The sequence below is a fragment of the Caenorhabditis elegans genome, chromosome I (assembly GCF_000002985.6).
Source record: "Caenorhabditis elegans chromosome I".
Lineage (NCBI taxonomy): Eukaryota > Metazoa > Nematoda > Chromadorea > Rhabditida > Rhabditidae > Caenorhabditis > Caenorhabditis elegans.
The window spans coordinates 6915036-6940203 of NC_003279.8; the positions used below are offsets into that span (position 1 = coordinate 6915036).

Genomic DNA, 25168 nt, shown 5'->3' on the forward strand with positions numbered 1-25168 from the left:
TTAATGTTTTCAGTTCGCATAATATGTCGAATCATCACTCGAGCTGTTCTTCGAGAACTGGCGGTGCCCACCGTCGTTGTGATTGTACTGAGGATCTGACGGAAAACGATAAGCTGTGGAATGACTTTGAAGGATGTGCTCAAGCTGTGGCTCGTCTCTATTCGGACTCCTCTTGGAGAAATTTCAGAGGCGCTGCAGAGGGAACCACGCAGTTGTACAAAGTAAGGAAATTGTTTAATTTCATGAAAATCGATTAATATAAAAAATTCTAAATCGAATAGAAAATTTAAATGAATTTAATTTCAGACATCTACTGACAGTTATCGTCGAGGATTTGAGAAGGGATTTTCATCGGGTTGTACGAGTATTGCCAAGGAAATATTACAAGCATTTCGAGATCCATCCAAAATTGATATGAACATAGTTCTCGAAGTATTATACAGAAATATGGCAATTCCGCGAGAGGAACGACTTACCGTCAATACTCAAAACGGAATCTCATCCGACACCTTAGCGGCGGTTGAACTTTTTCAGCAGGTTAGCATTTTTTTTTGCTTTGAAATCTAACATATTGTTTAAACCCCTGAAAAATCGAAGAAAAGTTTTATGTTGAGGTTCTCATTTATTTTTTTGTTTTTCAGGCACTGAACCAGCCGCAAGTCCCACCGCTGAGCACATTGAGCCTATTGCCACCGACAACTAGAGAACAGACGACAGACACTTTGGACGAGTTTCTCGCTAGTCAGGTGAGCATATTTTATCTATAACTTTGAAAAATACATACAAAAAAAACGACAAAAAAAGTAAAAATTCCTGCTTCACACTTATTTTTTTAAAGGTTCAACGCCACCGAAAACGTCAGCGATCACCAAATAACTCAACGACATCTCCAACGTCACAAATGAAACGTCAACGACGTCTTTAAATCTCTCAAAAATCCTCATAATTCTCACTTTCCAATCTCTTTTATTAGAATTTCCCTTCTTTTCTAGTAGAAGAAAACTGAAAAACGTTGCCTTTGACACCGGTCTTAAAAACTCAAAAATGACTGAAAATCCCTTTTAATCACTGCTATTATTACTTGTTTTTGGAAATTTCGAAAGCATCGGGTCTTTTGAATCTCATGGTACTAATGCATAAGTAGAAATCTATTATCTAACCTGAAAATGCTTTCGTTTTCAAAAATAAGGAAATAAATTTTGACCCCAAATTCAATTTTACTCAGATTTTTTTACTTCTGTACTGGTTTTCTCTTCTCTCTCGCTTCCCCTCTCCTCCAAAATACTCTTTAATTCTCGAATTTCCAGTTGATTTTCAAACTTTTGAATACTTTACTCGGAGTGATCTTCTCTTTTTCGCGAAATTTTAAATTGTTTCTTATTACAAGTTCTAGCAAGTTTCAGGGTTTCATTCTCTGTGTAGATTTCAACCGTCGATCATTTTGTAAATAAACCGCCATTTCCGATTTTTCCTGTCTTCATTAATGCAATATTATTCTCTTTTCTAGTGTTGTTTCTCATTAATCCTCCCAATTGTAATGAAGCTATGAAATTTCTGATTTTTATATTTTTTGCAATCAGGTTTAAATGGTTCACAAGCCGAATACTTGTTAAATTCACCCAAACGGAAATAATTTTATTGAATTCTTGTCTTTATAATTCTACATTTAGTCAAATAAGCGTCTTCAAAGTTTAGTTTTTTTCTTATTTGTTAGAATATATGACTTTCAGACAAAAAACCCCGACAAAATGGTGCGAAAACTGAAAACCCATGAGCAAAAGCTGCTTAAAAAGACTGACTTTATGTCATGGCAAGTCGATCAGCAAGGAAAACAAGGAGATATGCTCAGAAAGTTGGTGTAAATGATAATAGCTCTGGAGTTTTATATTTATTTTTTAGATTCTATGTGAAAAAAAGAGAGCACTACGCTTTGTACAACACTTTGGCTGCAAAGGTTACAGTTCAAAAATCGGATAAAAATAAATATTTCTAATCTTGAAAATTTTCCAGAGTCGTGAAGTAGCTGATCTTATCAAAAACCTATCAGAATCGGATCCCTTCCGATCAAAATGCACAGAGGATATGCTCACCAAATTTTACGCAGCTGGACTTGTGCCCACTAGTGATACGTTGGAAAGAATTGGAAAGGTTTTTGTCCTGTTTCGATTTTAATTACACAAAATAAAACATTTTTAGGTGACTGGAGCATCATTCGCTCGTCGTCGTCTTCCAGTCGTGATGAGAAATATTGGAATGTGTGAATCAGTCAAAACTGCGTCAGATCTCGTGGAGCAGGGACACGTTCGAATCGGAACGAAACTGGTTACCGATCCAGCATTTATGGTTACACGATCGTCTGAAGATATGATCACATGGACGAAAGCTTCGAAAATCAAGAAACACGTCATGGATTATAATAATACTCGAGACGATTTCGATCTCATGGATTAATTTTTGTTTGTTTTTAAATTTTGATTTGTTGCTGTTGTTGTTCTCGTTGTTATCAATAAACATTTTCAGATGTTATTGAATTCTAAAATGTATAAAAATATTCACAAACTTACAAAAGCTTTTGAAATTTCATTCAAAAAGGCGGGTCTCGCAGCGAAATGTAGAGCTTGAAGTCGACATGAAAATGAATTCATGTTTAATAGAAAAACTATAAAAATAGAAATCTTCATTAAATTACTTAAATATGTTCTTCTTTAAATTAATTAAGCTGTCACTTGTTGCTCTTCCTCTTCCTCTTCTTCTCTAATTTTTGGTAATTCCTTTGGCGAGTGTTCACATAGTTTCTCAATCATTGTCATTTCATTTCCACGATCTGTTTTCACAGCCCATCGAAGGCGATCTCGTAGAGACTTTAATTAATAAAAAATTAGTTATTATACAGTTGTAAAAAAGATTTGACGAAAAAGTACGGTACCAGGTCTCGGCGCGATTAGACATCTATTGCTCAAAAGAGTTTACACCATACCACTGTGGCATTCTGGGTTCTGCTTTGTAACAATTTTAATCGACTTTAATATACTCGTTCTTTGAATAAAGTTATTTTCGTTACAGTCTTTTTTTGATTTTCTCGGCATTTATCATTTATTTTGAGTTTACAATGTTTATATAATTTTTAAGCAGGATAAGCTCTGCACATTTGTTGGTTAGTTTTGTCGGTTTCTTTATTAAACTTAAACTAAATATAAAAAAGTTACCTGTTGAGTATTTGCCCAGAAAGATCCATTTAAAATAGTATCCACTTTTGAAAGTTTTGACAAATCTGCTGCCAATTGGAATAATGAGTCTGAAAAGTTCTCGTGAGACAACTAAGAACAACCTACTTACTACTTACTCAATGAAGCCTTTTGATTTTCAATTTTTGCAGTTAAACTATTGTAACTATCCATTGCATCGAGAAGCTGCAAAACTCCCATAAATTAATTTCAAATTATTCACGATTTCCATTACTTCTCTATATGATTTATCAAACAGTGCATCCAAAGAAGGCAAATTTCCCATATTTCCAGTTTTACACGAATTCAAAGATAATGCTTCAATTGCTCGAACTTCTTTTGTTCGACAGTCAATTTTCTTTGAATCTTCCTTTTTCTTCGTTTGAAGCTGTAATATTTTTTGAAGGATATTATTTTTTCTTCTACTTAAAAAAACTTTAATACCTCTTGAATTTCATCCAATGTTTCTCTCATGTACTCAAATGGAATAACTCCTCCAATTTCAATTCCCGGCGCTGATTCAGCAATTCGTTTTACCAATTCCCTTGATGTTATTTGTAATAATGAAATATGTTCTGATTGAATACGGTAACGATCTGGAAATATTTCATTCTCCTCGTACTTCGAAGTTTCAAATTAACGCTTTCCATCTGGGCACAAGGAATATCGAACAAATTCCAAATTCCAAAAATTTAATAAAATAGGCTTCGGGCAGGCAAGCTTAAGGTAAGTACGTAGGCATACCTGTCTATGCTTTATTGAAATGGAAGAAACTTACTTGACTTGTTGGCTGCAAACACTGAAACTGTCTTATCAGAGCCATGAAGAGAAAATCCAATTGCTTGTGGATTTTCAGATTCGAACTCTAAAAATCATTGTTAAGATTTGAGTTCTATAAACATCGCACCTTAAACACTCAAAACTATCGTTAGTTAGCGCTGGTATTTTTGGAAAATCACTCATAATAGTCCATTATATACTAGCATCGTTAATATCATTAATAAACACTTCAAAAATTTTAAATAACTTTGAAAACGTTTGTCCTACAAGTATTCCAAAAAAAGTTAGTTGCTTGGCACATGTTAATTAATTTTCTATATTACAATAGTTATGCCTTTTGTCAGAATGAAGGAAAAATAGCTCACCAGAAAATAATTTATTCAGTGGCATAACCGATCCAGCTGTATCAATTGTCACTTTATATTTTGCATTTCTATCAATTTGTGATTCCTCAAACAATACTTTGAATGGCAAATCGATTGATTTGGTGACTGTTACTAAAAATAAAGTTATTGAACTATTTTAATTCGGTTAGTAATCTGAAATTACATTGGGTGAATGCGCAATGTGCTGCAATAGTGACTTTATTGCTAGTTGGAGATTTTTTGGATCCGACGTAAAATGGAATTTCAATAGATGCAGTGGACTCTGAAAGGTAAATGGATTATTAGAGTTTCAGAACAAAATAATTTTTTCAATAAATGTTGAATTGAGTTGCGCTTTCTGTAGATTCGAAAAGTATTAAATTTATGCAACAAAAATTACAACTTTATATGTTTTTAGATTTTTCCACTATCAACGTTTCCAATACTTTTTTTCAATTTTTAAATTTACCATAACTGTTTTTGTTCTTAGGAACAAGAGTTCAATGTAGAACATTGTTATAAACGAATTTGTTCCAGACCGAAAGTTTATGATAAAAACTTACTTGAAGTCCCCACATTAAGAATTACTTGTTTGGATGGAGAAGCACATTCCGATAGAATATTGATGTGAAGTTTAGAAACATTTTGAACTTCTGAGAATTCTACAATAAGGTTGCAGTATGGTGCATTGCTTGCAGCATTTGGCTCAATCTAAATTAATATTTGAATAATGTTCCAATGAACAAACTTACAGTTCGTTTACCAATTTCTCCAATGCTCAGCTTCATTTGAATTCCTTCTTTTCTTTTGATAGCTCCACCGGCTGCATCTGATTCCTTGATTTTTTGCTCCATTCTCTTATATTCTTCCATTCGTTCCGCGTAATTTACTATCACTTTGTCCTCGGGTAACTGTAATTTTTTTGCGATAAAAATAGTGACCGATTTGTTTCAATTACCATAGGTCTACTGTATCTGTTAAAATTACTTCTAGTTGACACTAATTTCGAATATTATATCTTAAGTCTAATTCTATTAATATTTGAACGAAGATAAAGCTGAATACATATTAGAAAAGATTGTGCAGCGCCAGTGTGAGAATTGTTAAAGACCACTCTTAAACAGTCAAAAATGAAAGTAAAACATTAAAAAAAAAGTTTAAGTATGATTCTTATATTCCAAAAATTTGGCATTTTGCCAAAACTATAATTTTCGAAAGCTAAAAATGATTTATCCTGATACTTGATAATTTTAAATTATAAATGGCCCTATATCACATCTATACAAAAAAAAATCTCACCCTATATAAATTTGGCTCGGTTCCAAGATATCCAACCACAACTTTACCGTCTGGTGCCATCATTGTAATGGTATTCTCATAGGATTTGCTGAAATATTAAAATTCTTATTTTAATTCTAGAAATGTCAAAAACTAACTTATAAGAGCAAACTAATAGTGCAACTGGTGACATTTGAGCATTACAGTTCCATACAAGTTTATTATCTTGAAATATTAGCAATGTATCGTCAGATGTTGAAACTATTAAACGATTGAATTGAGTGTTATCTGATTGAGAGTAAACATTAATAAAAGTTTGAAAATATATGAAATCTTACTAATCAGAAGTGATCTATAAAGACACATTGCCATTCCAACAGCTTCTAAACGAATCTGCCAGACAACTGATCCAGTTGCATTAAATGCAGACACGTGTCGGCGGCATAATACAATGGTTGTTGGTTTAGATCCTTCGGTTACTTTCATTTGTATTGCAGTATCACCCAGATTAAAAGACCAGTCATACTGAAAAAAAGAAGACTCAAATTTACTGTCAGTGTAAAGTCAGCATATTTGAAAAAATGTTCAGCGTTATCAAAATTCGACAGCTTGGGTTTATTATTTGTAATTAACTCAATACTTTTTAGTTTCCCGATGATATTGGACATTCGAAAAATATTCAATAGTCCACAGCTTACATTAATCTTTTTCTGCGATCCACTTGACATAAGACTGAATTTGATAGCAGCTAAGAATCCATTATTTGCAACAAAAAGAGTTTGTGTAGTCTGACAGTAACCGATTGGTCCTGGTTGAAGAGCTCTCAATGGAACCATTGAAAAAACACATTGATCTCCTTGAAACAAAGATAATTTACAATCAATTGATTGCACTAATATCTGTGGAGTTGATTCTTCAATTGGTATTACACACATATTCCATGCAGATGTTGAAAAAGAATGAGAGAATATCTCATCAAGTGATGCGAGGGTTTCATCAGGACTTGCTGAAATTTTAACCATTTCGTACCAGGGCTGTGCGGCTGTCGGCTGTCGGCATCAGCCGACAGCCGAATTTTTTTACCAGCCGCACAGCCTTGTTTCGTACTTGAGCCTATTATTTTTTGTATATTACAGGATGACCCGTATTTATTAAGACAATCCGAATCAAATATTGTATTTATCTCTCTTTGAAGTTAAATAAACATGTATCAACAACTATCGGTTTCAAAATGAAAAGACTCAAAAATATGGAGCCTGTCAAAATAGATTTCATAGTTCGATTTATCAAAACGTGTTTTATATTAACGAATTAGAAAGATGTATTCAATTATTAATGTAATGTTGGATCAGGAATATCTTGGAGTTGACCTAGTTTGCAAAAAAACAGTTTTTATGATACCACATCTGTTTGTCATAATTATGAGCCACTCTGTATGATAAATAACAGCTGAATAGATACATAACTTACCAAAATGAACTTTGTAATAGGTTAACTTTGTTGGTGATAAGACGGCAAGAATATTATTCATTGAAGGTAGAAAGTTATCAGATGCCATTTGGAGTATAGCATATTTAGTTTCAGTTGTACACAGTACATGCGCCTGAAATTACCACATTTTTTGCAATCTTTCGACTTTTAAAAGTCACATTGGTATCCCTGAATCCTGGATCTGAGATCGTAATTTGACCGTTTTCTCCTCCAATAACAAGTTGCTCTGGAATAATGACGGGGGAATCGTTTAGAGCCTTTCGATAGTAATAAGATGACCAAATATCATTGTGAAAATTTTCCAAATATTTGAAAAATTTTATATTTAGTCAAAAAAAGAATGGTCAGTTTTCACCTATCATGATTTTGGAAACCGACCAAAATTAAAAATGTTCCACAAGTTCATCATTCTATTTGTTTTAATTATTTATATTCAAACATTTTCAAGCTTGGAATATTTAAGAATTCTCTAAATTAAAGAAAAACCAACTTTTCAATAATTTGGCAATGTGCCAAATTTTTGACCAAAAATTAATTTTGAGTGCATTTTGGAAAAATCCTACTGATGTTACTATTTTAACGTCGAAAACTATATACTCAGTGGAGCAAAATTGAGATTCGTTTTTTTTTTCAACAAAAAAAATTGCACAACCATGACATCGAACTGGAGACCTTGACATCTTGAAAAAAGTACCTCTATCTTGAAAAAATGAAGCGTTCAATATAGTTGACGTATTAGGAATTGTTTGTGAAACCCATTCGACGAGCCGAAAAAGCGACATTTTTGACTGAAGCGTGCCCTAGAGTAAGCAATAGAGTCGATGTTCACCTGCTCACTGCTGTGCGCGTGTTGTCATGGAAACCATATGGAGCAGCGTGTAGAGAATGGAGAAACAAGATCCGTTCATCAATTTTATTTTTACATTAGAAAACGTTATTAATATCAAATAAAACTTTTAAATAAATACAAAAAAACCCAAATGGAAATCGAAGTATAAATTGTTAAATTGTATGTCGAGTTGTCTTTGGAATGTGAACTTTGGATGTAGTCCTGTTTTTGTACATTTACTTGGCCTTCTTCTTCTCCTCACGGCGTTGACGAGCCGTGCTTTTGTTATCCTTAGCCAAAGTGGTGTCACGGAGCTTGATAACGGCGTAGGCTGAAAACATTATGTTTCTATCAACTGCTTGATGGATGTGTGAATTGTTTTTATCAATTTGAATACGGTAGAAGCATGTTTTTTTAATGGAACTTAGCCTATCTTCAAAAAAAGGAAAACATGTTAGACCTACAGTACTCAAAAATTATGTTGGTCTTAACAAATAGCCCGACCAAAAAGATTTGACTATTGAAGATTGTAAATTATTGCGAGATTCGTTGTTATTTTTAGTTTTAATATACTCACCGAAAACGGCTACAATAACGATTGCGGGGATGATGAAGACAGAGTTATCGAACGATGTCGAGTATGGCCCTTTTCCTCCAAGCTCAACCATTTTTGCTAGCTAACACCTGAAAATAATAAAAATAAATGAAACAAATTTAATTTGAAGAACACAAAAAATTGAGTATACTGTAGTTTTCAGTATTTTTCTCTACAAAAAGCTGTTTTTAAATGATTTAACTTGCGAAATGCCAAATAAAAATAGGAAATTCTCATTGTACAATATTAAATCTATCAGAAACTGATAAAATTTGTACGGAATGTACGAATAAAAATGGGCGACGAACAAATGCAAACGTGTTTCTTCTTTGGAAAAAATGCCATGCTGGAAGAACACGCAGCGCCACCGCGACGCGTCCAAAGGCATTCAGAACACAATTTTGAAAACGTTTTTTTCTCTTGCAAATCTTTGTTTTTTTTTACTCTTCTGAAAATATACTTTCTCACTTGCTTCTCAAACTTTTTTACTAAAATTAAAAAAAAACAATATTTATAAATATTGCAAAACACAAAATAGATATCTCTTATGTATGTTACTACTATTTATCCGCATCTTGATTTATGTCTGCTCCGTCATTTTTGTTCTGTTTTCTTTTAGTTTTCCCTCGAATTCATGAACATAAGCCTTGTATTAGTAATGAACTAAAAAAGATCCATTAATCAGGATTTCAATAAGAATTCATTATTAGTCTTATGTGTATGAAATAAATCAGATCATTGGTGTCAATTTTGAGAAACTTTGCGTGATGAAAAAGCTCAATATAGAAGTGGGTAGAATAACAAGCTATAAAAATAATACATTCAGACCAGTGTGCTTAGGTAATTGTAACAATCCTCGCGGTAGACGTGCCCACAAGAATGATTTGCCCAGAAATAGAGGGTTTTCACGGCGAAGCAAGTGGCAAGAAAGACGGCGGAAGATCCTAAAGTAATCGATACACATTTTGAGGCCAAACTTCGCGATGGGTCAATTGAGACTGTGAGCATTAGCACTGAAAATATTAGAATTGCAGAGTTGTTTCTTGTATTCTAGCGAATTCATTCTTTTGAATTTTTATAATCGCGTATGAATAGTATTTAAGAAACTCACCGATCACGAAGACTATTATTGATGCGAACCAAAACGAGAATGCCACAATTCTTAAAAAGCTGGTTGATTTGATGTATCGAAGTGCCCTGTAATGTTAAAATGTTCAAGCTATTTAATGTGAAACTTTTGAAAAGCACTAACACATCAATATCATCCGGTTGTTGTGTCTGTTTTACTATCTTCATCAGGAATAGTAATTGAAGAGCAGACACAAAGAATGCCAGAATCGACAGAATCACGATTGCCACGTCGAATGAGGCGATGACATCCCGAATGACATCGATTACTCCTCGATATGCCGATGCCGGTGATTTTGCGGTGCGAAGAAATCGTTCGGCATTTGAAAAGTGGAATTGTAGAGCAACAACGGTGAATAATGCCGAGCAAACTGACATGAAGAGGAGGAGAAGCATATTCCAGTGAACCTAAACACAATTTCATGCATAGAAAGATTGAAAAAAACTTTTCTTACCGTTTTTCGGTCCATTACTCGGTTTTCGCTGTTCAAATCGAGAACTGATGGGTGACTATCGCTAACTTGTCCCCCAGCTCCGCTATATGTTCCAGTAGTTCCAATTCCCTTCCCACCACCACATGATACTGAATATCTCATCGATATTGGCGAGTTTTGAGCCTAAAAATAAATTATAAAGTATGAGAAAAATTCCGATTTAAAAATTACCATAAGGGATTCGTGATTTAATGTGGTCGGTATGTGGAACCCACGTCTGGGTGTTGAAGATGTAACCATTTCTAAAAAAACAAGTATTGTGGCCGGAAAAAAAGCAATCTAACTTTTTTTGCCAAGCTCGAGATAACGACAAAAAACGTTTCTTTTTAACAACGAAAAGTTTTTTATTACAAAGGCACACAGAGGGAGCAATCAGTGTTCGCCGAATGCACCAATCGGACCACTGAAGAATGAGCCGCATAAGTTTTTGTGTAAGGATGCGAACGGGGAGAGATTCTCGAAAGAGTCTATCACCAGGTGGTGGCATTTGAAAAAGATACAAGAAGAGATCATAATGAGATGCAATATGCCGAAACGCTAGGAAAGAAATACCAATTTTTTAAAGATTAATTTGGTTTTTTCGAGGAAACAAGAAAAATTGGCGAATAAAAACTGAAATTCGAAATGTCGTGATATTCAGTGCCTCTAGTGCATGCAGAATCAAAAATTTTAAACAATTTTGTTGTACATTGTACAATTTTTGTTTCAGCCCACAAAATAAATTTAAAAATAGAAATACCTTTTCAATATTGGTTCTGAAAATTTTATTTACACTTATTTTTAAAAACCCCTCAAGGTGGGATTCTGTTTTAGGAAAAAAACAAAAAATTTACTGCATTAGGAATGAACATACCCTGTCTGCGCATTATGATTGATTTTCTCTTCCCATTATTCTCATTTTCAAACCATTGTCACCTCTTCCCACTCTGAACCACTCATGCGATCGATAATCTTTTCCAATTATGTTATGTTCGTGTTTTAACCGTTATGTTCAAACTTTGCTCAATTTTCTCAATTATTTAAATTTTTAGTGAAGATTTTCAGTGATAAACGTCATTCATCCCGAACACTTCAGAGAATCAATGGAAAATGAGTGCTGGTTAGTGTTTTTAATGCAAAATGAGAAATAAACTAGAGAATAAGTAGGCAACTTCGGCAGCGGAATTGGAGTTGTTTAGAAATTTTTGGGAAAAGCGATACCGATGTAATATGATATTCTATTAAATAACTGCCAGATAGTCGAGTGATGTTAAAATTTGATTTGATTAATAATTAATTCTAGAATAGAATATCAGAAATTACATTGTCCTTTTAAAAATCTTGAAAAACCAATTAAAACATTCAGAATACGGTCAGTACGGATACTATGGAGGTGCTGGAGGTGCCCAGACAACAACAACTCCTGCTGCCGCATTGGCTGCATCAATACCCGCAACTTCAGTTTACGGAGAGCAAAGACCAACATTCTCAGAAGATGGAACTGGTGCTCCATACAGCACTATTCTTAATCTGTTAGTTTTCTTTTTAATACATTAAAATTCGTTTCAAAACTGTCTTGTTTAAAATTAATTGGATTAGCCGAATCACGTTAAGTAAACTTACTTAAGATTTAAGAAGAACTAAATGAGATGCAAGACCGGGACCGAAAAACAAAAATTTGAAATTTGTAAAAAAACACCGAATTTCGATTTATTTGGAACTTTTTAGAAAAAAATTATTGAAAACCATGAAAAACCACATTTTGCTAAAGCATATTTGTAAAATATGAAAATTGTTTGAAGTACGTAAAGGGTTTTTTGGTTTAAAAAAAACCAAAAAATAGATTTTTCGTTAAAAACAAAAAAAAATCAGCTTCGTCAGCGTAATCCTAAAAACTTTCAGAGTTGGAAGCGCAGCGGTAAACAGCGATATCAGTTATGATACATCATCTAAGGATCCTCATATGATCAGGTACGAAAATAAATGTTTTGAACGTAAATTTGATAAATGAAATAAGAAAATGAGAGAAAAGAACGGAAAAAATGCAAGAAAGGTCGTGGGAAAGTAAACATTTTTGAAGCAAAAGACCGACACAAAGTGACCATGAAAGAGTAAAGAGAATAGAGAGAAAATGGGGATTTATTCATTTTCCAGAGTAAACATAACTGCACACAAAGTTAAAGAATATGTTATATAAATTATCGAACGAAAAATCGTGTATCGTTTTAGTTTTTATAATGATTTTTTACAGAGCTCGTGTTTTCATTGGAAACATTGCCCGTGCTATTATCACGCGTGACGATATCATCGAACTGTTCCGTCCATTTGGAAAAATAATTGCTGTTAATTATTTTGCTGTAAGTTAATTCCTGAATATTCAATAGCCACCGCAAAGTCCGAGTTTATTGATGACATAACTTTGAATTCACTTTTTTGCCGGAAAATAAATTCCTGATTTTTCAGCAACAAGGTTTCGGATTTGTTCAATTCAATGAAGCTGGTAGTGCCGACGAGTCATGCCGTTCACTCAATGGGATGTCATGGAAAGCTTGTTGTCTTGGTAAGGACCTGAATCTGAATATAATTTTTCTCCAAATGCAACCAAAATTAAAAATCGGCGAATTTTGCAGCTCAAATAGCTTCTCGTCTGAAAGCTTTTTATTTCAACTTTTTTCATAATTTCTTTTACCTTTTCTTATTTTCGGTTTTCATTAGAAACATTTTCGAAGTTACTTTTTATTCGATTTATACAGTTTTTAAAATTTGTTTATTTTTATTTATGTGTCCCCGATTTCAGATGTTCATTTGGCAATGTTGGGCTCATTGAGAAAGCCAACTGGAAACGAGGGTCGCCAAGGAAATACTATTGCTCCGGCCCCACTTCCTGTTGGGAAACCGTTGACACAACATGCTGTCGATACTTCCGCGCAAAGGTTCATCATTTTGGGTTTTTTATTCTTTTTATTTTTCATTTCGAAATAGTTTTGAGGATTATGGTTTTTAAAAGTTATAGCGAATTATTTCATTTTTTCTCCTTTCATTATATTTTCCTTCTAAAGAAAAACGTTATAATGCGATGGCGTTTCACTCTTTGTGTAAGTTGGATTGTTACTGCGGTGTGCTCAGTTTTCAAAAAAAAAAAATTCGAATTTCGAGGACAAACTCGAACTTTGGATAAATCATGAAATTTGAAAAGGGAAAGCGATTTTCGCTGAACGTTGAAACCATTTAATACGGTTCTTTCATACCCCTGGTACCAACAATATTAATTTTTGTATTTTCAGCGCCAAACGCCCCTATGAAGACGAGGAGTACGAGATCTTCAAGCAGAACAAAAGAAATAAGCAGTTTGCAAATGGAGATACAACTATCAATGAGCAGTTGGCACCGAATGGTGAGAGTTTAAAACTTAAAAAATTTATTGGGTTTGGAAACATTGGTTTCAAATTTTTCAACAAGTTTTTGATGAAATTATATATTTTTCTGTTGATTGAATCAAAAAATCAAAGTATCCGCCAAAACCAGAGAAATTAAATTCATATTTAAAATTGATATTTTTTCCAGTAAGAAACGAATAGGTTAAACATTTTTAATTTACAGAAATGTGCGACACAATGGTGTGTGGATATTGCCGTTTCGTGACAAGTGATTTTGAAGAGTTCAAGGAACATCGAATCGCTGGCTGTAATAAATACAAGGATCCAGGTGGGATTTAATTTCATACTGTTTCATTTGTTAACTTGATACTTAAAAAAACGTTGTATATAGATTGAAGTATGAAATTCAATTCTTAGTTATCTCTCTACTTGAATACTTCATCTCAATAATTTGTTTTCCAGAAGAACCACGACATCGTCTCAAATGTGCCACTTGTAGTCAGAGATTCCTCGGCGCGTGGGGACTTCTCGAACATTTAACCGATTTTCATCGTATGCTGCTCTATACTGAAGAGAAGATGACGGTATGTTTAGAGTTTTAAGAATAACTATATCATGTGAATATGTGAACGTTATGAGCAACCAAATAGTGGAGGATAAATTTTTATATTTTTGGACAGATAATTTAGAACTTTTTTCTATGAACAGTTTGTATGAAAAACATAAGAATGTGTTCATAAATCGATTTTAATTAACAAATTTTCAGCCAAATGATCTTGCTCAAATGCGTGGTGGATCCGTTTCAACGCCATCTTCGATTCCAGAAACTCCAGCTTCTGGTTCTGCGGCTCCTGCTGCTCCAAATTCAGCCAACTCCACACCATCTCACCATATCGTCGAAGGCGCGCCATTGTCCTACTCGTCGAATAATGGAACTCCCCAAATCTAAATATTTTTGCTAAATCCTGTTGAAATCATACCTGAATCTCAATTTTCCCATTTATCTATCTACTACTTTTTTGTTGTAAACGCTTATACATTTTTGTGAACTTTTATTTATCAATCTCTGAAGTTTTATTTTTGCTTTAAACAGACACTAGAAAGTTTGAATACGCAGGTAGCACAAGCTCCTATTACCTTGTTCAATTTTTTAAAAGTCATCTGATTTAATTTTTTAACAATTATTCAAGAAAGTGTTTACAATCAAACTGTGGAAAGCTAAATTTATTTAGAATCTCCTTGAAGTTTGTGCAAACCCTAAAAGAAAACGCTTTTCTTTTAAAATGAGCTTCTTACATAGTTCTTCAAGTTAACATTAATACTGTTTCGTAATTGATGCTTCGTTGTCTCTCACAGATGGGTCAATGTTTTAATGTATCATCGATGACACAGCTTTCCGTCTCTGTCACCTAAATAAAAACCATCGAATCAAAAGAACCGGTTGATGGGTTTCAATGTCCCCCATCACTACTGACTAACCACAACAAATACGATTTGATTCGTCGGTTTGAGAAATATATTTATTTTTTTCCGTTATACCCAATTCCCTTGGTTTGCTCACTAGCATAATATGAAAATATTTTTCTGACGAACCCCCAAAAAAAAAACGAAATTTAGTTACGCTTGTTTGCCACCTTCTTGATTGTCACTGCGTTTTCGCGCCAAATTCCGAATTCAAAAATTGAATTTTTCGAAACTGATAGATTTGGTCAATACTCACTTTTTGTCTAAAAGCGAAAAACAAATAAGTATTTAAATATAATCTTCAAAATATTTTCATATTTGGGGGAAATTAAAAATTGATAATTTTTTAAAAGTAAAATAAACTTAACGTTAAAAGCGACGATGAGTATTCATTAATTGACATAGAAGTATGTAATAATACTAGTTTTTATTGCTATATGGCATACGGTATACCTGCCTAGGCGAATTCCCCCACACATTTATTCAAGAATACGAGATACTCACATTTGTAGTGTCTCTGAAGCTCAATGAAACACGTATTTTAAATGTTAAGTGAAGTATTTTCAGTAGCTGTCACTCTTCTCATTTTCCTATTTCTCCCTATTTATTTGTGTCGGCTTCTCTTCGTCTCTCGCTTTTTTTTGACAACAATCGATTCTTTTTACACTGTTTTTTCTGTCGCCCATCGTTTTTTGTTTACTTTTTGTTGTGGCGAAGAGATTATGAGGTGGCTTTCGATTCTTGTTCTCGCTTTGTTTTTTTGGGTGAGACAAAAAACTTTCGTGTGAATTGAGAACTTCTAAAGATTGAATTGAATATTCAAAAAGAAAACTCTAGGAAACGTAAAAATTAGTCAATTTTGAAAATATTAATTTAAAAGTCTCTCAAAATATCTATTGCAATCATTCGAAAATAATTTAATTTAAATACTATTTTTTCTTCTCCAAAGTTCCCTATGTTATTCTCAAATTATTCGAAGGGAATTCGATGAATTGGAAATTTGAATTTCCGCTTTCACACCCAAGTTCTCCATTTCATTTCTTCTCTTTTCTTCTCCCTTTGCATATTACTTTTTTTCTTTCATTTCATTCATTTTAGTGTGCTTTGAGCAGAGAAAACAATGCCAAATTCGAAAAAAAGCAAAAAAGGAGGAGATCAACAACATGTCACAATTGTTCCTGTTGAACCAGTTAAAGGTAAATTAATTTCAATTTTTAAAAATATTTAAATTTTAGTTGCTACAGAAAACGTGTTTTTATTAAAATTAGGAAAACTTAATTTGCAAAGAAAACTCGACATTCTTAAAATGTTTCATATTATAGGTGAAAACGTGGACACCGTTGCATATTCATCGAGAAGCCGAATAAGTGGAGAAAGTGGTCACTTAATTGCTGATGTTCAATCTCCACATGCAAAAAAGCATCGAATTATATTTGATAGAGATCATAATGTATTCGAGTTCAGATTACTTGAGTGAGTCTATGAAAAAACAAATTAAAAGTTGGCGGACACTTGTGAGGGTTTGCTTCAAGTTTAAAAAAAAAACTATTTAACAAAGAAAAAAAACCAAAAAAGTTCATTCAAAAATTTTAACGAGTCCAGGATGTAGGCATATCATAAAAAAATAATTCAAAAGTTATAGATTTTTCAAACTTTCCAAACAAATTTTTTGTAAATTGTAAAATCTTCCAAAAATGTTTACGAACATACACTCAAAATAATAAAACTGCGTGGCGTGTACTGCAGAAAACCTAATATTTACAAGGAAAGGAAGTCAATCTAGTATCGGGCTTTGAATCGAGACATATGCCTTTCGAAAGCTTATGTTTAGACTAGATCACCACAAAAATTTCAGCGGCGGAACTCAACTCTGAACCCCTGAAAGCGCCATCTGAAAGTGCTCCAGTGCATTTTTTTGCTGAATTCTAGGTCAAGTAAATGGCCTTAAAAGTGGCTATGAGCGGTTAAAAATTGTTTTTGGGGGTCTTTAGGGTCAAACAAACAATGTGGAAGCTTTTTCGAAATTTTTATTTTTTTGCAAAAAATCTGAAATTTTTGCGGTCCAGTGGAAGCCAAATTTTTGGTCAAAAAATTTTTTTTTTGAAAAATTTTCAAAACTATTTTTTTGTATCGGGGCATATAAAAAGGTACAAATTTCTTCCAATTGAGCCTTTTGCACCGAATATGAGGTGGTTTTTAAGCTTAAAAATTGCTTGAAACATGTAATGGATGTACCTTTGAAAACGTTTTTCTTTCACAAAAAGGTCCGAAGCCATATTCAAACCTTCAAAAAGCATCGGTGCAACATATTACATTACCCAAACACAAGCCTTGCTCCTACTTTCGGTCAAATATATGGGACTGGAAATTGTGAGTGGACGATTAAAAGGCGAGGCCTAACAAGGAAAGGAAGTCAATCTAGTATCGGACTTTGAATCGAGACATATGCCTTTCGAAAGCTTATGTTTAGACTAGATCACCACAAAAATTTCAGCGGCGGAACTCAACTCTGAACCCCTGAAAGCGCCATCTGAAAATTTTTCTCTGCACCCTCCTAGTTTTCAATACTATTTCGTATTTATTCATTTTACATATACAAAAATCATCTTCAATATTTATAAAATGGTTTAAAACATTGAAAACAGTAAAAATCAGGGATTGATGGCCGAATGGTAAATGCTTGGTAAAACGGAATAAAGGTCTCGTGTTCGATTCTTTCAGTGGTAATAATTTTTTTTTAATTTTTAAAAATTGCAATCGCGCCCTGAATTTTTATAGCTAACTTTTAAACATGTTATTTAGCAAAAATTAATTGCATGCGAACCAAGGAACCATTTAATTGAATAATCTCAAAAAAATTTTTTTTGGTATTTAAAACTGTCGAACTCAAAATTTCCAGTCCCATATATTTGACCGAAAGTAGGAGCAAGGCTTGTGTTTGGGTAATGTAATATGTTGCACCGATGCTTTTTGAAGGTTTGAATATGGCTTCGGACCTTTTTGTGAAAGAAAAACGTTTTCAAAGGTACATCCATTACATGTTTCAAGCAATTTTTAAGCTTAAAAACCACCTCATATTCGGTGCAAAAGGCTCAATTGGAAGAAATTTGTACCTTTTTATATGCCCCGATACAAAAAAATAGTTTTGAAAATTTTTCAAAAAAAAAATTTTTTGACCAAAAATTTGGCTTCCACTGGACCGCAAAAATTTCAGATTTTTTGCAAAAAAATAAAAATTTCGAAAAAGCTTCCACATTGTTTGTTTGACCCTAAAGACCCCCAAAAACAATTTTTAACCGCTCATAGCCACTTTTAAGGCCATTTACTTGACCTAGAATTCAGCAAAAAAATGCACTGGAGCACTTTCAGATGGCGCTTTCAGGGGTTCAGAGTTGAGTTCCGCCGCTGAAATTTTTGTGGTGATCTAGTCTAAACATAAGCTTTCGAAAGGCATATGTCTCGATTCAAAGCCCGATACTAGATTGACTTCCTTTCCTTGTTAGGCCTCGCCTTTTAATCGTCCACTCACGGGAAAACGCAAAAAGCGGTACCCCAGGCAATATCAGCCGCCGACATCATTCGAGGTCCGCGCACCACACTATTTTTCTCACTGTTGGCGTGGCGAGCTGTCCCCCCCCCCCCCCTCCCCTATTTTTGTCTTTTCCCCGTGAGTGGACGATTAAAAGGCGGGGCCTAAATATTAGGTTTTCTGCAGTACACGCCACGCAGTTTTATTATTTTGAGTGTATTAAATGCATCAAAAATATAAAAACCTTTTTAAAAAATAAGTTGTTTTGGTTGGCTTCCAAAATTATGATAGGTGAAATAGGTGAAAACAGAGTTTTTATTTTTTTGAGTGAAAGTTTTAATGAAAAATTTTCAGAGAAAATCACAAAACAAACATTTTAAACTTTTCCATGTTCCGGAAAATCGAAAAAATTCAAACTTTCTTCAAATTTTGTTTATGGTATTAAGAAAAACACAATAGAAAACATATAATTTGCTTCTACAACAAAAATTTTGAAGTTATTTCTAGAAAAAACTATAATTTTCAATTTTTCGATTTTCCGAAAATGAACAAATGTGCACATACGCAAATGTAAATGAGTTATTCCAGTTTTTATAATTTTCAGTGGTTCGGCAAAGCACATAATTGTATATCGTCTTGATGAGCTTCTCTCCACAACTTGCTATCCATTTAAAATCAAAAATGGAGTTCCGATCATTCCGACGGTACCATTTATACTTTGAAAATTGAAGTTTTGAATATTTCCCACTTTCCTTAACAATTATATTTTGTTTCAGAAACCAACTACATCTGACAAGACACTTTATTTCAATTTTGTGTATAAGAAGGATAAACAAAAATGGAGACTCAAACAGATTCCAGTCATTTTCTATACGACTAGTGAAAGAGATTATTGGCATTCACTGATTGATACTACATTGAGAAGTTTGTTGAATTTTATAGAATTATATGCAAAAAATTGGATTTCAGGAGTCAAAAACCGTCCGAAGAACATTATTATCTTTATCAATCCGTTTGGTGGAAATGGAAAAGCACAAAAAATTTTCAAGGATAATGTTCGTTTTCTTTTTTGAATAGAAAAATCAGTTTTGCAGTTTTCAATAATTTAAATCGTTTATAAAACATAAATTTAGTTTAAACATTTAAATTCTCATGCAAATAATAATTTTTATTAATGTAATATAATATTTAGGTTGATGCATTCTTCTGGTTGACTCCTGGATTACGGTATAAAGTTGTTCTCACTGAAAGAGCCAATCATGCTCGTGACTATATTGTCGAAATGCCTCCCGAGCAGTGGAGCGCTATTGATGGATTGGTAAGATTTATGGATGGATATTCCTGAGGTTATTTTCGGATTTTGTCAATCCAAAAATATGAAAATCACTCGAAAAAATCTTACAAATCACTGTGACACCGGACTTTCCATTTGATAGTTCAGTGTTCCAGCTCTAATAAGGTATACTATTTTTTGTAACTTTGTTTTTTGAAAAATTACAGACTTCTTGGTATTTTAAATTTTTTGAATTCCAAAGATTTTATTTTTTATAAATCTATTAATTTATCATATAAGCTCGATATACTTTGAACATCGGCAAAAATTGGAAGTTTTATCAAATTAGAGAAAATTATCTGAATTATGTCTTTGATTTGAACTTATAACTAGCGGAAAGGAAATGTTCAATTAAATTTAGAAATTAAAGAAATAAATACTTTTTTCTGTACTTTTAAAGCTTCATATTTATTTTAGGTATCTGTTGGTGGAGATGGATTGTTTAATGAACTTCTCTCTGGAGCTCTTCTTCGTACTCAAACCGATGCTGGCCGTAATATTGACAATCCATCATCTCATTTGGTAACTCCACATATAAGATTTGGTATTATTGGAGCTGGTTCTGCCAATTCAATTGTGTCAACTGTTCATGAAACGAATGATCATGCCACATCAGCTGTTCATATTGCAATTGGATCTGAATGCAACGTGGATGTATGTACAGTTCATCAGCATCAAAAGCTTATTCGAATTTCGGCAAATGCAATTTCGTATGGATGGTTGGGAGATGTTCTTAGAGATTCTGAAGAATATAGATGTCTCGGACCAATTAGATATCAGTGGAGTGGTAATTAAAAAAAACGTTTTACTTCTGATATTAAATACATTTTATAGCTCTTCGAACAACAATTCGTCATCCAATTTATCGTGGAATGGTACAATTCTCTTTATCACATAAAGAAAATGTTAATCCAAAGGATCAACTTCCACCGTGTCTAGAGCCATGCCCAGTTTGTATGAAACCTCAAGGGTTAGTTTTTTTGGAAATACTTTTATGACTGAACAGTTTCTTTTAAAGGTTGAATGTTGGGATTTTGTTTCAAATAACATCCAAAATATTCTAAAATTCAGAAATACCACAAAAGAAAAAAGCGAAAAAAAACACGGAAGAATGGAAAATCCAACTTTTGAAAACACGAGTTTTCAATGTTAATACTATTTTTGAAGTCTTTTCAAAGTGAGAAGCCACGCCCATTTTCAAACCAATCAGCGTTTTCGAACGCCGTCTGATTGGTCGTAGTTCCCATTTTGGAAGAAATTCAGGAAAAATTTAATGAAATCGCGTTTTTAAATGTTCTACTTTTTTTGCGATCTTTTTGACTAAACAATCGAAATATAGTCTCGAGAAAACGAAACGACAATTGTTTTTCAGAAATGATAAATACGACTATCACTGGCATGCTGAATTTACTCACGTCATTTGCTGTGTTATTCCAACAGTTACTCCATTTACTCCATATGGACTTGCTCCTTTTACAGGTTTCTCTTTTTTTAAATTAATTATTGTATTTTCAAACTTTTTTAGGAATTGGTGACGGAACACTTGACTTGGCACTGGTTCCCAGAATCTCTAGATTCCATAATATGCAATTTATGAGAAAAGTTGCAATGTATGGTGGAAAACAGGTAAATATAGAACAAAACTTTAATTTTGATCTAATTAATTTTGTGTTTCAGCTCTACGAACTTGATCCATCTCTAAATTGTTACCGGGTGACCAAGTGGTCCTATCAGCCAGATGCCGATCAAGAAGACCCTGGCGTTTGGAACCTTGATGGAGAAATTTTGGAGCAACCAAAAGATGAGCCACTGCATTTCAAGCTTCATCCACAGCTTATCTCATTCTTCGGAAGAGACGCAGCCATGGTAAAGCCGACAAAAAGAAGCTTCATAAAAAAGCGAAAATCTTCGATCGTTTATCAATGATTATATCACTTACCATTTAAAAATGCATTTACTTTCCTAGAATACTGCCAATTTCCATTCAATGCCGTTGTTAAAATTTGTTAATAAAGCTTTTGAGTTTGAAACAAGACGTACGAATTTAATATTTGAATTACCGCCAATCTGCGGAATTCGATTATCCATAGGTGTAATCTGACCTTCAGATCATCCATAGCTGAAAGATGAGATCCCAGATGTATGGAAGATCTAATTTCACCTATGGAGTCTGATCATTCGTAGGTGGATTGTGATCGGCCACAAGCGGATTCTGATCTTTTAGCATACGATCTTTAGATCTTCTATAGCTGAAATAAATCTATTAATAAGTAGTCCAAAATCTGGAAGATTCCGACTCCATATGCAGATTCTGATCTTCCATTGTTGAAAGTTCAAAATCCACCTGTGGTTTTATATAGATAATCGATTGAACTAGGCAATAAAAACACATTAAAGACTCAATGTAAACCATTAAAACCCATTCAAAAAACAATTACATCATAAATATCCATTGTAACTGTTTTAAAAATTTTTACTTCTGAGTTTGCAGTTCATTTTAATTTCAAATATCTGACTAACTTTTCGATATGTGTAAGTTGGTAACAGAAAACTATAATACAATTTCAAATTTCGAATCTTTATTTCATAGTATCACACGATATCATTTCAAGTAGATGTCTGCTCCTTTTTTCACATAACCTCCCATATCTAAAACCAATGTGATACGGTCTCCACTGTAATATTAAATAGTTTTCAGTGGAACTTTCAGTGAAGACGTCTTTTGTATTAAGATTTTGCAGCAGCATCCGACACCTGCCAGGTTTCGCGTCAAGTTTTTTGTACAGTGGACCCCGGTAGATGTCAGGAGCAGCATCTCTACATGTGAAATCTAAGCACTTACAGTTTCGGAACATCCATAAGCAACCAGCTTGACCAAAACTTTTTCTCAATTCGACGCATTCCCACTTTTTCACTACTCTTAATGGCTGCAAAGTAAAGACTGCTGTAGGGAACGTAATCGTCAAATATCTTCCGTTTTCGATAAAGTAATTCCCAAATGGCATCCATAAGCTTGACGGATGGATTCATCTCCAATTCCACGTGGGTTCTGAAAAGAAGATCAAATATTGTAGGAAAATCATAATAACGATCTTACTGGCCGATTCCGTAATCTTCAGTTGGTTCAACGACAACGAGCATTGTTTTAACTTTTGGATGGGCTTCAATCGGGATTGCAGTGGCGAAATCAGGAATTGTAGACACGACGGAAAGTGTAACCGATATCACAGAGCAGTCCGTTTCAGTGGATGAGCTTTTCGAACTAAACATTTGAAAATGTCATTAAAATGAATAACCGACATTTTCAAAAATTTTAATGAATTCTAACCCAAATATGATCAGGACTACTGTACCTATGATTATCCACAAAATGAGGGATTTCTCAGATGCATCCGACATCTGCCAGGTTTGTCTTTTTGAAGACTTACATGACTAAAACCCGCTAGATGTCGGTGCTTCTAAAGACACCCTACATAAGAAAACCACCACTACGAATGTTAAACATTTCAGAAACAATTCTGCAGGTACAAACTCCTCACCTCATTCCCGAATAGGAGCTCACTGCCGACGCACTTTTCACATCAATACCTCTCTCTTTCATGTCTCGAGCTCTTGATCTTTGCTTACGACAGATGCCCTTTTCGAAGTTTTTCTTGATTTCCTTGCTAGTTGATCCTTTCGAGAAGCATTGTCGAGAGCTGCAGCCGTTGGTTCCATCCGAATTTTTGACAAGTCCAAAGCACGCAGTGCAGAGATAGTGATCGCATCTGGAATGTGTAATAAAATAGATGTTTGAATAGTTTATTAGGTTCACACGTTTCAAAATATCAAACTAATGAAACAGTTTTCACAAAATATACCTTCCAATAGTGTTTAGCAAGTTTGACGGAAACTCTTTCTGGCATGGACCATCACATTTTGAAGAAACTGGTGAATATCTTCCTGTAATAATTAGTTATTCTAGGATTAAAACAATCTTTACACTCACCGCAAACCATTGAAGAGCAACTCTTGCCGGTGCTCTCCGACATCTCAGTTATCTCAAAATCATCATCTGATTCCCAAGTAACCGAGTAATGATAGGTTGCTCTAAAAAGTGATAGGTTGCTCTAATAATATGGGCCGATTAGACAGAATTTCAACAGAATATTCCGAATTTTGCAAAAAGTTAATCAAGTTTTGTGTAAAGAGCCGCGGAATTCATAAAAGGTCGGACAATGAAATTTGTAAACTCACTGTGATGTGGGCGCATCGTAGATCACATGAAGCTCTATTGACTTAGGTGACGAGCAGATTTCTTTGATACACTTCGGAATTAGAGGACTTGAACTCGAGGTTTGTGTGATCGGCTCCTCCTTATGTGGTTTCTCGTCATCGGGAACTGTCGGAGACTCTTGCTGAAAATGTGAAATTTTTATAGACCTACCGATATTTAGAGTATCAATTTCAGATAGAAACCCCAATTCCTGGGTTCCGTCATTGTCAGCTTGTTTTATCTTCCGTGACGAACCCCGACGGATGTTAGACTATTATAGGCAGTTTACGAGTCATACTAGGTTCCGACACACGTTGTATGTCGAAAGTTGTGGCACAATGCATACCTGTGTTTGAGGAAAATCAATAAACTAACCTTTACTCTCCAATTACTGAGACTGAGATTGTCAAATGGTTCAGAAATATTTAATTTATGAAATGCTTTTGTTTCGGAATCATTCATCGAACTGATCTTTTTGTCCGATTTATTGTTTTAAACTTATCCTTTAAGCGATGTAATTGTTTAAAAAATGTGAAATGATTCGAAAAGGTAAATTTAATACGAGCAAAGATCACTTGGAAAAATAAGGATATTGAAATGCCGTTTTGGTAAGAGTTACGTGACATGTTTGAAATGAAATTTTTGAAGATTATGACAACTTTGCTGAAGTTTCAACTACCGTAACCTAGCTGTGAAATTACACCAACCAGTAAACTATTTTGCAGCAGATTGAATCCTTCCATAAATTCCTTCAAGAAAGCTCCAATCAACTGGATAGTGTCTACTTGAGTGCCACACTTTTAAACTTTTGAGCATCTTGAAGCTTGTGTAGCTGCAGGTAGAGACAAATGTAAAATGTCATTGTTTTTGATTAACAAAACATGAGCAAAATTATGAAAACTCAATTTTAAAAAGCCACATTAACAGGTGTGAAATTACAGTAACGTACACCTTTTCGTATTTCGGCAACCGGCTACTTGATTGCCGGTTTCCTAAGGAGTAGATCGCCTAACAATGAGTTAAAATATGTCTGACAACAGTGGCTGC

At 33.9% G+C, this 25168-nt stretch overlaps 8 protein-coding genes and 2 non-coding genes across 10 annotated transcripts; 5 read left to right on the plus strand and 5 right to left on the minus strand.

The window, feature by feature from the left end:
* Window positions 1-7: 7 nt before the first annotated feature.
* Window positions 8-1558, plus strand: haps-1 (Essential protein Yae1 N-terminal domain-containing protein). The gene is made up of 4 exons (NM_059570.7): window positions 8-221; window positions 307-537; window positions 642-746; window positions 839-1558. Exons 1-4 carry the CDS (start codon window positions 24-26, stop codon window positions 923-925), a joined length of 621 nt encoding a protein of 206 aa, NP_491971.1. The 5' UTR covers window positions 8-23; the 3' UTR covers window positions 926-1558.
* A 172-nt stretch (window positions 1559-1730) lies between these two features.
* Window positions 1731-2526, plus strand: C48B6.2 (U3 small nucleolar ribonucleoprotein imp3). Its single transcript, NM_059571.8, has 4 exons — window positions 1731-1852; window positions 1900-1954; window positions 2011-2148; window positions 2197-2526. Exons 1-4 carry the CDS (start codon window positions 1749-1751, stop codon window positions 2449-2451), a joined length of 552 nt encoding a protein of 183 aa, NP_491972.1. The 5' UTR covers window positions 1731-1748; the 3' UTR covers window positions 2452-2526.
* Window positions 2527-2664: 138 nt separating this feature from the next.
* Window positions 2665-7938, minus strand: bbs-9 (Protein pthb1 homolog). Its single transcript, NM_059572.6, has 17 exons — window positions 7833-7938; window positions 7297-7364; window positions 7118-7250; window positions 6346-6653; window positions 5986-6172; window positions 5806-5935; window positions 5669-5756; window positions 5122-5280; window positions 4933-5080; window positions 4554-4652; window positions 4370-4501; window positions 4003-4089; window positions 3669-3820; window positions 3460-3612; window positions 3344-3410; window positions 3207-3295; window positions 2665-2861 (listed from the first exon to the last, which is right to left on the minus strand). The coding sequence occupies exons 1-17, from the start codon at window positions 7918-7920 to the stop codon at window positions 2715-2717; spliced, it is 2235 nt and encodes a 744-aa protein (NP_491973.4). The 5' UTR covers window positions 7921-7938; the 3' UTR covers window positions 2665-2714.
* Window positions 7939-8033: 95 nt separating this feature from the next.
* Window positions 8034-8658, minus strand: C48B6.10 (Small integral membrane protein 15). The gene is made up of 2 exons (NM_001392490.1): window positions 8545-8658; window positions 8034-8298 (listed from the first exon to the last, which is right to left on the minus strand). The coding sequence occupies exons 1-2, from the start codon at window positions 8633-8635 to the stop codon at window positions 8204-8206; spliced, it is 186 nt and encodes a 61-aa protein (NP_001379812.1). The 5' UTR covers window positions 8636-8658; the 3' UTR covers window positions 8034-8203.
* Window positions 8659-9252: 594 nt separating this feature from the next.
* Window positions 9253-10430, minus strand: C48B6.9 (uncharacterized protein). Its single transcript, NM_059574.4, has 5 exons — window positions 10356-10430; window positions 10146-10307; window positions 9815-10098; window positions 9674-9759; window positions 9253-9575 (listed from the first exon to the last, which is right to left on the minus strand). Exons 1-5 carry the CDS (start codon window positions 10422-10424, stop codon window positions 9385-9387), a joined length of 792 nt encoding a protein of 263 aa, NP_491975.1. The 5' UTR covers window positions 10425-10430; the 3' UTR covers window positions 9253-9384.
* A 791-nt stretch (window positions 10431-11221) lies between these two features.
* Window positions 11222-14630, plus strand: hrpc-1 (RRM domain-containing protein). Its single transcript, NM_059575.5, has 10 exons — window positions 11222-11283; window positions 11530-11695; window positions 12066-12134; window positions 12415-12520; window positions 12627-12723; window positions 12961-13096; window positions 13448-13557; window positions 13764-13868; window positions 14003-14124; window positions 14307-14630. Exons 1-10 carry the CDS (start codon window positions 11274-11276, stop codon window positions 14487-14489), a joined length of 1104 nt encoding a protein of 367 aa, NP_491976.2. The 5' UTR covers window positions 11222-11273; the 3' UTR covers window positions 14490-14630.
* A 1472-nt stretch (window positions 14631-16102) lies between these two features.
* Window positions 16103-21893, plus strand: cerk-1 (Ceramide kinase 1). The gene is made up of 11 exons (NM_059576.7): window positions 16103-16200; window positions 16327-16477; window positions 19138-19237; window positions 19310-19457; window positions 19503-19588; window positions 19726-19851; window positions 20284-20653; window positions 20701-20836; window positions 21239-21345; window positions 21392-21492; window positions 21544-21893. Exons 1-11 carry the CDS (start codon window positions 16125-16127, stop codon window positions 21790-21792), a joined length of 1650 nt encoding a protein of 549 aa, NP_491977.1. The 5' UTR covers window positions 16103-16124; the 3' UTR covers window positions 21793-21893.
* On the plus strand, window positions 19961-20217 carry T10B11.10. The gene has a single exon (NR_050231.1). It is a non-coding gene; the product is annotated as an Unclassified non-coding RNA T10B11.10 (non-coding RNA).
* T10B11.9 lies at window positions 19990-20110 on the minus strand. The gene has a single exon (NR_050232.1). It is a non-coding gene; the product is annotated as an Unclassified non-coding RNA T10B11.9 (non-coding RNA).
* Window positions 21894-22428: 535 nt separating the features above from the next.
* On the minus strand, window positions 22429-24637 carry T10B11.4 (Ubiquitin-like domain-containing protein). The gene is made up of 8 exons (NM_059577.3): window positions 24497-24637; window positions 24103-24263; window positions 23855-23955; window positions 23727-23808; window positions 23406-23633; window positions 22964-23128; window positions 22709-22915; window positions 22429-22541 (listed from the first exon to the last, which is right to left on the minus strand). Exons 1-8 carry the CDS (start codon window positions 24581-24583, stop codon window positions 22469-22471), a joined length of 1104 nt encoding a protein of 367 aa, NP_491978.2. The 5' UTR covers window positions 24584-24637; the 3' UTR covers window positions 22429-22468.
* Window positions 24638-25168: the final 531 nt, after the last annotated feature.

What these genes read in the sequence shown, in the direction of transcription:
- C48B6.10 (NM_001392490.1), bottom strand. Translation starts at nt 8,635, where the DNA reads ATGGTTGAGCTTGGAGGAAAAGGGCCATACTCGACATCGTTCGATAAC. An exon ending in CGTTATTGTAGCCGTTTTCG is followed by an intron (nt 8,299 to 8,544) that starts GTGAGTATATTA and finishes TAATGTTTTCAG; the next exon opens with CCTACGCCGTTATCAAGCTC.
- C48B6.2 (NM_059571.8), top strand. Translation starts at nt 1,749, where the DNA reads ATGGTGCGAAAACTGAAAACCCATGAGCAAAAGCTGCTTAAAAAGACT. An exon ending in ACAACACTTTGGCTGCAAAG is followed by an intron (nt 1,955 to 2,010) that starts GTTACAGTTCAA and finishes AAAATTTTCCAG; the next exon opens with AGTCGTGAAGTAGCTGATCT. An exon ending in CGTTGGAAAGAATTGGAAAG is followed by an intron (nt 2,149 to 2,196) that starts GTTTTTGTCCTG and finishes AAACATTTTTAG; the next exon opens with GTGACTGGAGCATCATTCGC.
- hrpc-1 (NM_059575.5), top strand. An exon ending in TTGCTGTTAATTATTTTGCT is followed by an intron (nt 12,521 to 12,626) that starts GTAAGTTAATTC and finishes CTGATTTTTCAG; the next exon opens with CAACAAGGTTTCGGATTTGT. An exon ending in ATACTGAAGAGAAGATGACG is followed by an intron (nt 14,125 to 14,306) that starts GTATGTTTAGAG and finishes ACAAATTTTCAG; the next exon opens with CCAAATGATCTTGCTCAAAT.
- T10B11.4 (NM_059577.3), bottom strand. Translation starts at nt 24,583, where the DNA reads ATGAATGATTCCGAAACAAAAGCATTTCATAAATTAAATATTTCTGAA. An exon ending in GAAGATTACGGAATCGGCCA is followed by an intron (nt 22,916 to 22,963) that starts GTAAGATCGTTA and finishes TCTTCTTTTCAG; the next exon opens with AACCCACGTGGAATTGGAGA. An exon ending in CTTATGGATGTTCCGAAACT is followed by an intron (nt 22,542 to 22,708) that starts GTAAGTGCTTAG and finishes TTAATATTACAG; the next exon opens with TGGAGACCGTATCACATTGG.
- haps-1 (NM_059570.7), top strand. Translation starts at nt 24, where the DNA reads ATGTCGAATCATCACTCGAGCTGTTCTTCGAGAACTGGCGGTGCCCAC. An exon ending in GAACCACGCAGTTGTACAAA is followed by an intron (nt 222 to 306) that starts GTAAGGAAATTG and finishes ATTTAATTTCAG; the next exon opens with ACATCTACTGACAGTTATCG. An exon ending in ACGAGTTTCTCGCTAGTCAG is followed by an intron (nt 747 to 838) that starts GTGAGCATATTT and finishes ATTTTTTTAAAG; the next exon opens with GTTCAACGCCACCGAAAACG.
- C48B6.9 (NM_059574.4), bottom strand. Translation starts at nt 10,424, where the DNA reads ATGGTTACATCTTCAACACCCAGACGTGGGTTCCACATACCGACCACA. An exon ending in CAACCGGATGATATTGATGT is followed by an intron (nt 9,760 to 9,814) that starts GTTAGTGCTTTT and finishes TTAACATTACAG; the next exon opens with GGCACTTCGATACATCAAAT. An exon ending in AATAATAGTCTTCGTGATCG is followed by an intron (nt 9,576 to 9,673) that starts GTGAGTTTCTTA and finishes TAATATTTTCAG; the next exon opens with TGCTAATGCTCACAGTCTCA.
- bbs-9 (NM_059572.6), bottom strand. Translation starts at nt 7,920, where the DNA reads ATGTCGCTTTTTCGGCTCGTCGAATGGGTTTCACAAACAATTCCTAAT. An exon ending in TTCATTTTTTCAAGATAGAG is followed by an intron (nt 7,365 to 7,832) that starts GTACTTTTTTCA and finishes TCATTATTCCAG; the next exon opens with AGCAACTTGTTATTGGAGGA. An exon ending in CCGAGCCAAATTTATATAGG is followed by an intron (nt 5,281 to 5,668) that starts GTGAGATTTTTT and finishes AAAAAATTACAG; the next exon opens with TTACCCGAGGACAAAGTGAT.
- cerk-1 (NM_059576.7), top strand. Translation starts at nt 16,125, where the DNA reads ATGCCAAATTCGAAAAAAAGCAAAAAAGGAGGAGATCAACAACATGTC. An exon ending in TCCTGTTGAACCAGTTAAAG is followed by an intron (nt 16,201 to 16,326) that starts GTAAATTAATTT and finishes TTCATATTATAG; the next exon opens with GTGAAAACGTGGACACCGTT. An exon ending in GAGTTCCGATCATTCCGACG is followed by an intron (nt 19,238 to 19,309) that starts GTACCATTTATA and finishes ATTTTGTTTCAG; the next exon opens with AAACCAACTACATCTGACAA.